The sequence below is a fragment of the Podarcis muralis genome, chromosome Z, assembly GCF_964188315.1.
Source record: "Podarcis muralis chromosome Z, rPodMur119.hap1.1, whole genome shotgun sequence".
NCBI lineage: Eukaryota > Metazoa > Chordata > Lepidosauria > Squamata > Lacertidae > Podarcis > Podarcis muralis.
The window spans coordinates 3,843,821-3,854,534 of record NC_135673.1 but is presented as its reverse complement, the minus strand read 5'-3'; the positions used below and the strand labels follow the sequence as shown (position 1 = coordinate 3,854,534).

The window sequence follows — 10,714 nt, the reverse complement described above, 5'->3', positions numbered from 1 at the left end:
TGTGGCCCTCTGTGCCCCTCTACCTGGCCCTAAGGACTCTTGCCACTCCCATTCTCACCCTCTTCTACACCCTCTTGAATGTCTCTGCCTGAACAGAATTGGTGTCCCTGAACCCTTGCTTGTCTGGATGCCTGTGAGTAGTGTTGTAAACAAATATTGCTCTTTTCCCTTATAGGGTATCCAAGAGCCCATATAGAGTCCTTACGTTAGGTTCCCTATTGGTAGGAGAAAATAACAGAGGCCAACCAGAGAAGATTGAGGAGCAAATCAGCTAGCAAGCCTGATCTTTATTAAAGCTGTTACAACAGATCACCCGCAGAAAAGGAGGAGGAACCCAGAACAATGGTGCGCAAGGCCTTATAAAGACTTTTGAAATTGCCATCCTGTAGATCAAGACCACCCCCAGAAACATCATACCTACATCACAGAAAAGGTGGTCTAAAACAGAAATTTGAATGTTGTTTTTATCCTGTCCTTGTTTATCTCCTGCCTGGCAGGTTACTTGATTGGATACCCTGCTTCCTAGATTGGATTGCCTGGAGAGCCTGGCCAGTCTTTTGTAATGATAAATACTTAGTTCCTGGGCCAGGTCACAGGCTCACACCCTGTTCTTATCTTAAATGTGCCCTTAAGACAGGATTTGTGAGGAAAGAGACAATGGGGAGGTTTCTCATTTTGACCTTGTAGAGAAAACATTTGCTCAGTTTAGGAACCAAAATGGTTCTAGGTTGGCCTTCCTGTGCTGATCTATGTACGTGCTTGGTTGGTACGCTTATGAACATTACCATATATCTAAGACCTCAAAATTCCTATCACAGTAGGAACCAGCCTATAGTGCAGTTAAAAATTTGCATGTACGTATTACCTCACCTACTTTTGCTTCTGACCCCATGCACTGCATGTGACCCTCATAAGGTTGCCCACAGGAGAAGGTGGCCCCCATTCTGATTAAGTCTCCTCCCTTGCTATAAATTATAAATTTATGAGGTAATCTAAAATATAGTAAACAGCAGCAGCATTTTGGGAAAATGTATTACTATTGTGTGAATATTGTTTCTAAAATGTGTTAATATTGTTTCTAACTTCTTTTTACTATTTTATTGAGTGATTTTAAATCTTCTTAATGCTGTAAACCGATTTTATATATTTGTGGCATATAAATAATTCTTTTACAAATAGACAAACAAGCAAAAACCCCAGGTTGGGGTTTTCGCGGCTGTTTGTTGTTCAGAACGCAAGTTATAAAAGACATTTTGAAGTAATTTTATTAATAAACAAGCTGTTTGTTTCGAGGGCGAGGTACAAACGACACTTTAAGATAAAAAGGCTCTTCTTCCCTCTGAGGGAAAAACCAACAGGTGGTGAAGAAAAAGATTCGTTGGGAGAACGGGGGACGAAAACGGCGGGAAGAGCTGTGCGCATGCGCCTTCCCTCCCTCCTTCCCTCCTTCCCTTCGCCGGCTGAGCCTCAAGAGCTGCCACGGCCGCGCCTGCGCAATACGGCGTTCCCTCCCTCCTTCCGTCCTCGCGCGACTGAGACGGCAGGGCACGGGCGGGGCCTTCCCTCCCTGTGTCTCTCGCTCTCGTCCCTCTTTCTCCACCCACCTTCGTACCACACCGGGCTGACGTGGCCCGGGCCCGGTTCAGACATGGCGGACGGCAGCAGGCAGAGCAAGCTGGCGTCGGCCAAGAAGAAGGTAGGGCGAGGCCGGAGCGCTGAGGGGAGAGGTGGGGGTGGCGGCGTTTCCCCCTCAGGCAGCAACTAACAGCAGCAGGAGGGGGAAGTAGGCGACAGCTGACGGGGCCTTGTTTCACCGGGGGGGGGGGCTGTCTCCAGCTCCAGACACTCCCTGCTCTCCCCTTCCCCAGCTACGGAGATGCTTGATACCCCCGCCCCGCATCAGTATAGGCTTCGTGAGGAATCCGCCTCAGATCCGGCCCCTGAGCGCCTGGGAGAGGACCCCGCCCCCTGTTATAGGTTTAATGGGGGAGATCCCCGCTTATTAGAGCACCCCTTGAAGTCATGCGAAGCGGGGGTCGTCCACGTGAGAGGTGTGTGTGTACGTATGTGTAGGAGTGAAAGACCCTCACTTCTTACATGGGAGATCGCTCCCCCCCTTTAAACTAAAATTACCTCTTGAGTGCCTGAAAGAGAACCCCTTCTGTAATAGGATGAAATAGGGGAGGGAGATCCCCTTCCTCTTATTAAAACACCCCTTGAAGTTATGGGAAATCCATGTGTGTTGGGGAGACCTTGCATGGGAGACTGCCCCCCCCCCCGTAAAATTAAAATGCACTACTTCAGATATAGCTCTTGAGTGCCTGGAAGAGATCCCCTCCCCCTCTTATTAAAACACCCCTTAAAGTCATGGGAATGGGTCCCCGTGGAAAAGTTTAGGGTTTGTGGTGGAGAGGCCCTTATTCATATCTTGGACACAACTCTTGCATGAGAATTGCCCCCCCCCCAAATTAAATACCTCAACTTTAGCTCTTGAGTGTCTGAAAGAGGACATCCCTCTAATAGGTTTAATGGAGGAGGGATACCCCTCCCTTATTAAAATCACCTCAGATATATCCCTTCAATTCATGAAAGGGGCATCCTCCATGTATGTCAGGGGGGCGGAAGACCCTCTGTTATTCATACCTTAGACACACCCCATGCATAGGAGACAGCTCCCACTTTAACTAAGCACCTAAGGTATAAGTAGTCCTGGAATGCCTGAAAGAAGCTCCCCTGCAAAGGGTTAGGCAGCACTCCTAACCTCACTTACCTGAATGTAAACCCCATTGAATTAAATAGGATTTACACCTGATTGGGCATTGCTTGGATTGTACTGTCAGTGTGAGTGTGTTTGTTACACACACACATGCTGCATATATTACTTACTTCAGACTTACTCTTTGAAGCCATAGAAGGGGTCTGTCCACTTGTGTTTGCTTTACCTTTTTACTTTTACATGCTTAGGGTGTGTGTGATAGACTTCTCTTATTATATAGGTATACTCTTCCCCTTGAATATAATTTTTGTGGGGTTGAAAACTCTAATATTAAATACCTTAGACACACACTGCTTGAATTCCTGGAAAAAGATGTACCAGTAGGTTTAGAGAGAGTGGAGTGTAGACCTCTTTATTACACACCTTTGAAGACATGGGAGGGTGTCCTCTGTAATGGTTCATTGAGGAAGATCTTCCTCTTAGACACAAAGTGGACACATCCCACTTGAATGCCTGAAAGAAATGGTGGGCCCCTCTTTTATTAATAACTTGGATATGTCTCCTACATGCATGGAAGGATATCTCTCTATAAGTTTAGTGGGGGTGTGGAGACCCCTCTTTATTAAGTGCCCTCCCCCACATATCTTGAATGTTTAAGAAGGAAATCCCTCCCTTGCTAAACATCTTTGACACATCCTTTGAATGCATGGAAGGGGATTCTCCTTTACAGATTCAGAGAAACATACTTTTTGGGTTTAATCAGTGTATGTATATATGTATTGGAATCGTGGGAGAGATTATCACCTGTTAAATGTCTAGGTCACATGAGTGATCACCAAAGAAGAAGAAGAAATTTAAAGCACTCTTCTACCACTTTTAACAGTCAAGCCTTCCTCCAAAGAATCCTAGGAAGTATAGTTTGCTAAGTGTGCTCACTGCACAGAGCTACAGTTTCAAGACACTATAGTTCCCAAGATCCTCCATGACTGTCAAAGTGGATTAAGAATTCTTTAAATGTGTGGTGTGGGTGTGATCCTAGACATACCACTTGAAACCCCAGGGAAGGATTTGTTCTTGCCATCATTCTTTCTCCTCAATCTTAGTTTAGTTTAATATAATTTCACAGTTTCAGAAAGTGTTTTTCCTCAAACTTCTTAAATAGTTATTCTTATAATAATCAAAATTGCAAAATATACTATGATATTATGTGGGCTGGCTGTAGTGGTTGATATATTGGAAAAACATAAAGTAATTATTGATAAAAGAGAAGTAAAACGGAAAATCTAACAATAGCCATTTCTCCCCAGTACCTCAGTTTTATTGTGAATGCTAACCTAATTTTAAAAATGGTTTTATTCCACCTTTCCCTCCATGGGGAATTATTTTGCTCTTCTCTGGAAAATGACCTTCTAGTGTCTTTGAGAAGTATCAGAGTACAGTGGTACCTCGGGTTGCAAACACTTCGGATTACAGACTCCGCTAACCCGGAAGTAATACCTCGGCTTAGAACTTTACCTCAGGATGAGAACAGAAATTGTGCCGCCGCGGCACAGCAGCAGCAGTGGGAGGCCCCATTAGCTAAAGTGGTACTTCAGGTTAAGAACAGTTTCAGGTTAAGAACGGACCTCTGGAACGAATTAAGTACTTAACCAGAGGTACCACTGTATCCACTTTTTATATGTGGCTTAAAATCTGTTCCCAGATTCCCTAACTCTTGCGTTATTTGGGATGAGAATCTAGATAGCATACACATTCTGCAATACATTCACCCTCCACTTTGCCTATTATTATTATTATTATTATTATTATTATTATTATTCCAATTATTTTTATTGATTTTCCATAATTTTTAACAAATTGTCACCAAATTAATACAAATTCAATACAATTTAAAAGCTGACTTCCCACCCACCCCAAATGTCCCCTCTATTTTCCTCCCTCCTTTGCTGTTCCCAATAAAATAAGTTTTCCAACTATCATTTCAAAATATATTCATCCCTTCTCCCTACACATCACCTGTTCAGTTACCAATTTCTGCTATGGCTTTTATACATTGTTATAACCTGTCCTCAGAATAGTTGTCTACTCTACTCTAATCACCCTCCACTTTGTAGATGTTAAGCTGTCGTTGTTCCACATACCTGTATGTGAACATAAGATAATCAGAAGTTGAAAATAGGTGATCTCCCTAGCTTTGCACCTGGTTGGAGGGGGACTGCATCCATTTAGTGAGGGCAGTAAAGAGCACCTACCCTTATTGCAAAAGCAGTTACAGCCATACAATGAATCACTGTGAAGCTGCTGCTTCAGATAGGAAAGTTGGGTGCAGTTTACAGAATATTCTAGGCAGCTGTCCAAACATTTAGGCAAAATGCACATTCATGTACGGCATGCACTAATTTCTAGCGATAGAATGGTTGCGATGATGCCTCTAAACACATGCCAGTTGTGCAAACATGAACTTAAGAGTCATATTTGATACATGGTAGCCCTTCTGTCAGAAGCAGCTTTTAAAATTTGTCATTGAAAAGCTGATTGTTTCAAAGCTGCAGTAGTGACATCCTTAAGCGGCCAAATGTAGATGGTTAGCATTCAGCTTGGGAGGAAACAACTTGTTCAGAGCTACTCTAGTATTTTTTTATGATGGCCTTAGTGGGTATTTATAAAAGACTGCTGGGAAGTCATAATTTGGTGGTTTAGGGGGTGGGGCTTGTGAATTTCATTATGAGCTCCCTCTACCTTTTCCCTATCACAAAGTGATAAATTTGTAGGAAAGCTGGGGAGGTGGAAGAAAATGACCAGCTAGCAGAAGGTGCATGAAAGAGTGTTCCAGAAAGGCTTAGCCGACATCACTTCCAGCAAGTGATTTTTGAGGCCTGATTTAACCATAACAGTGGATCTACGGTGTAGTGATTTCTGCTTTCTGTCTTGAAGAAAAGTGTACCTTTTACATTGATACCAGTTGCCAGCAGATCTCCCATCTCTTAATCTCAGTAGTACAATAATTTTCTCCCATGTTATCAACATGACCACACTGGATAGATACATGAGTAGAAAGCAGTTAAAATTGAGTTGATGAATATAAGGGAATAGAGGACTTAGTCTTCTGAATATGGTTTGGCGGTATGTTCAAGAGCAGTGATTGCCAACTTATACATGATGTAGGCCTTCAGAAATTCCATTTTTGAATGCCAAATAGATTTGTCATGATTTTGTGGATCGTATTTTTTGGCTTAGCAGTGGGAGATTTGAGTTCACGTTGCACTCATATTTTGAGGCATGTTTTGGGCAAGTAACCTGCCTCAATTTCTGATGTGTTAATACAGGTGATTCTTCATAACACAAAACAAAAAAAAATCCTTCCAGTAGCACCTTAAAGACCAACTAAGTTAGTTCTTGGTATGAGCTTTCGTGTGCATGCAATATCTTCATAACACAGATATTGTATGGATAAAAATAGTGAGCAAATTTTATTCACATCCTGAGCCTTGGGATATGAACAACAATATGTTTATCTTCATAAACCAGAACACTGAATAATAATTAAATACGCAAGTTGTATCATGTTTTTAACATCTGGCACTATAGCTTAAATGTATTGAAGAAATAAATGTGTTAAAGTTATATATATAACCAGGTTTAGAAATGCCACAGACAGCCAAACCAGCATAATTAGTTCATCATGGGCTACAGAGAAATTGTTCTTAACAGCCTAGTTGTCAACATGACTGGGCTCGTACAAGTAACTTCTCTGTAGCAAGTAAGCACCTTGACGTACAGATGGTTAAAAGTAAGCTGTAATACATTGTGGGATTTTTAACCTTCCCTTGTGGGTGTGTCTGGAAACTCCCAGGTGCCTTTTTGCCCAGGCACCTAGCAATTTGAAATATTTTTTTTCAATTTTGCTTGTGTACTTTCTCCATAGCTTAAGATGCTTATGCTTAAGAAATGGAAAATATTATTTTTAAAATTGAACTATTCCTGGTAACAATCCTGTGCCCATCACCATCAGATTCTTGTTATGTGACCATTTGAACTGTCAGTAATTACTGGTTACGTATACTGTAAGCTAGTTATATTGCAAGTGTTTGCAAGGTTTGAAACTTGAACCTGGTGGTATTGCCACAGACTCAGAAGTTGCAGAATGCTTTATGAAGTTCCATGTTGACCACTCTAATACTCTGAAAATTATTGATTAACTCAAGATGGGGTTTGCATTCTGCCACTTTTGCGAGGCTTAGTTGAGATGAAATAGGAAATGGGAGTTTCTGAAAGTTTTAACTAGATCAGTGAAACTGAACCCTCTGGCACATAACACAAAAAAGGACTAACATGCCAAGGGCTTTTTCATTCTACAGTGTGGTTGTATTTAGCTTGCAGTTGCTCTAGAAAACAAACAGGTTTGTGTTTTCTATAGTTGACTATAGTTTAAAGCAAACTATTGTTTCGTGTGAACCAGTAGTGTGCTGTTGCAGGCTGCTCATTCATGCAGCACCCCCCCCCCCCGACTGCTGCTGTATTACAGCTGAAACAATCCAGAGTCTGACTTGTTGTGTTGTCCAAACCTGGGATTCTGGTTTGTTGGTCTCCAAAGAGACCATGAGCAATAACCAAGGCTTGTTCTTGGCTTACCATTATAGTCTGTTTGGAGAAAGCAAACCATGAATGCAGTTTCAGATGATATGAGAAGCCAGACTTTGACTTTTTCATTTGTAGAGCAGTAGCAGCAGGTGCATAGAAGGAGCACTGTGGGAACTTCTAAGCAGCATGCACTAGCATGCTGCTTAATCACAGCAAACCATTGTTTGTTTTAAACTATAGATTAATGTGGTTTGTAAACCATTCTGTACACCAGCAAGTTCAATAATCACTCTGGGTCTTTTTCTTCATCAGTTTTTACTGTGTTTTTTGTTCCAGCTCTTTCTGTTTTACTTCTTAGCTTTCAGTGTAGAAGGTTTAATTAGTTAGACTTCAGGTTTTTCTTCTTTTTCTTAGCTGAAGGAATATCAACAGAAGAATAGCCCTGGGTCAGCAGCTGGAGCAAAGAAGAAACGTAAAGGCAAAGAAGGAAGTAGACCAGAGACACCAACTAATGATGGCAGAGAGTCTCCTGAAAACGTGAGTGGCTTACTTAACTATTTTAAATGCTCCAAAATATTTTGCTTCTACTTCTGTTTGAAGATAGTTTTAACACTAAAAAATTGAAGAAGGCTGTGTGTTTTTCTTTAGTACTACAAACACCTTGAACTCATTGGACAGAAGTGGGGGGGGGGTATAAATACAATAATCAGTTGATAACAGATAAGTAAAGATGGGAAATTCAGTAGAAAGAAATATTTGGCTCCTTGGTTGTCTTGAGGGAATAGTATTTTTTTTGTATATGCCACTGGAGTGAAGGAGTTAGTTGCATCTTTATCCTAAACAGATTGTGCGCAAGCAAGTTACTACCATCTTGTTGGTATTAGGATCTCTGCCATTTTCCTTTTTCTTGTTCCTTTGGCTTCAGGAACCCGCTGAACAATGTTCTCATTCTGTCCCTTTTCTCAGCTGTTTCTCTTTCCGCTTTTCTTTCACCCCCTTTAGATTCAGAACATTCTGAAGGTGTTGGTGTCAGACCTTAACCGCTCCAATGGGGTAGCCATACCTTCATTGGACAAGAGGAAGGTGAGGCAGCATTCAGAATCTGTCCAACTGGCTTGCTGTCCATACTGCATGATTCAGTTCCTATTTACAAATTAGGGTTTCTTGGGTGGGTGGAACAGATTTTGGGATACTTGTCATACTTGTTAGCTGTGTGAATGTTGTTGGCTATCATTAACATTGAACTATTTTTAACCTGCTCCCCCACTGCTGTTCTTGTGTGCACTTCCCTTAATGTGGCTCAAATTACAATTGTGAAGAAGGGTTGCTTCTTGGATTTTTAAGATTACTTTGCTTAAAGCAGCTGTTTTGGAATGTCAAGCATATCTGAAGGGATTGCCACCCCCAATACTACTGTTTCCAAGGTGATAGTGAATGAATGCATAAGTACCGTTGTTCACTGTGGACTGCAGGTTGGGCTTGACTTCCATTTCGCTTGTGATCTTCTTTTTCCCATGTTAGTGGGTTTTGTTTGTTTGTTGTAGAAGCACCTCATCTCAGAAATGCATGTTCTTGCTCATCTATATTCAAACTGTTGCCCTGAAGGATAAGCTATGTGGGTTAATCATGCCAACTCATTGTTTGACAGGCAATGAAATTTGAACACATGATACAGTCTGAGGAGTAATACACATTTAGATTTACCTAGGCAGAAAGAGTCTTCCTATTCCTTGTCTTACAAAGGACTGTTAGGAAAACTGGGTTTTGCATACTTTGCTAACCCAGGTTGAATTCAATTAAAAATAAAGGGCTGGGTCTAATAGAAACCAGCCTGCTTGAGTTGGCTGCATCTGAGTATTTTTAAAGCACACTCTTGCCATGTTTTAGAAAGCAGAGAGCCAGTAATGGTGTAGTAGTTAAGAGTCTTGGATCAGGCCCTGGGAGACCAGGACTCAAATCTTACACTTAGCCATGAAGTTCACTGGGTGACCTTGAGCCAGTCACTGTCTCTCATCCTAACCTACCTCAAAAAATTGTTGTGGGGATTAAATAAGGAAAGAGAGAACCATGTGTGCCACCTTGAGTACTTGGAGAAAACGGTGATAGATAAATGCAATAAATTAAAAATAATAAACATAATTAGCTTTCCCCCCTGAAAAATATATAAATATCAAAATAAGTTGGGAATAAACAACTGTCTGCAAGCTGTTTTATTACCATTGCTTAGTGATATAGCATTTGCTTTTTATTCAGAAGAAACGAGGGTCAATCCCCACCATCTCCAGGGAGTCCCTTTTCTGAATTCCTGAAGAGCTGCTGCCAGTCAGTGTGGGCAATGTTGAGCTAGGTGTACCAATGATCTGACTAGGTAAAGGACAGCTTCCTATGTTCCTTTAAAGCTTTAGCTTTATCTTTGGTGTTGGCATATGCCCACCAAACATTTACATTAACTTTGTGGGTGCCATTTCAACTTACTGTTGCATTTGAATTCAGGCATCAAAATAACCATATTGTATTGGTTACAAAATCAGGGGTGAAAAGTAAACCTGTGTGTTATCTTCAAAATCCTATTATGAGCAAAATACTTTATGTGGATTTTTTAGATGGAAAGCTGCACATTCCTCTCAGGAAATGCAACTGTTGTAAAAGTTACAAGGCCTATTTCCTATGAAGCTGGATGGCCTATGAGGATGTTTGGCTGGTAGCTGGTGTTGCTGTTTGTATTGTATAGGGCAAGGATATGAAATCTGTGGCCCTTCAGGTGTTGTTGGATTCCAGCTCCTATCACCTCTTGTTACCTGCACTGATATGAATTAGGAGTCCAATATCTCATTCCCTGTGTCTGGTATAAAGCCAGTTATTTCTGATGATGATATTTCATGAGGACGTGTGCTTCATGAAGAAAGTGTTGGACTTCAGCATGGAAACCTGAGTCTAGGTCTGTCTCAACCATTGAAAGTCAATCAGTCTCAGTTCTCCAGCTGTAACTTTAAAATAATAGAGTTCTGTATTCAGTATATCCTGGCTTTCTGAGCAGAATATATTCAAGGCAAATTATAATAGACTATAAACATGATATTAAAAAAAAATACATATATAAATATGTATTTATGTTAAACACAACATGTATTTAACATACATGTTAAATACAACATACAAATATGTTAAAAACAACATTCAAAGAGTCAACGTACCTTAAAAACTTTGTTCTGGAACACCATAGCCTTCATTGCCCATCTGAAATTGACCAGTGCTAGGCATACGTCTCTGGAAAGGCTATTCCATCATTTGGCTACCACTATGGAAAAGGCTTCATCTTTCAGGAACCTACATTATCCTAAGCAGATTGACTGTTACACAGTAAAAGGAACATTGGCCCTAATCTTTAGGATAATCCAAATGGTGGTTAAAAAAGAA

The 10,714-nt window shown here is 41.0% G+C and overlaps 1 protein-coding gene across 6 annotated transcripts in view; it reads left to right on the top strand.

Annotated features, from left to right (window-relative positions):
- The first annotated feature begins 331 nt into the window (after positions 1-331).
- The window catches only part of GOLGA2 (golgin A2), a 45,512-nt gene continuing 35,129 nt past the window's right edge, over positions 332-10,714 (top strand). For 3 of the 6 annotated variants that reach the window (XM_028714280.2, XM_028714278.2, XM_028714276.2), the window contains exons 1-3: positions 1,512-1,696; positions 7,712-7,834; positions 8,300-8,380. In XM_028714280.2, coding sequence (XP_028570113.2) covers positions 1,649-1,696; positions 7,712-7,834; positions 8,300-8,380 — 252 coding nt within the window. In that variant the 5' untranslated portion in view covers positions 1,512-1,648. Of the gene's footprint in view, positions 434-1,511; positions 1,697-7,711; positions 7,835-8,299; positions 8,381-10,714 lie in introns of those variants that run through there. The other 3 variants (XM_028714282.2, XM_028714277.2, XM_028714281.2) reach the window with 3 other exon arrangements.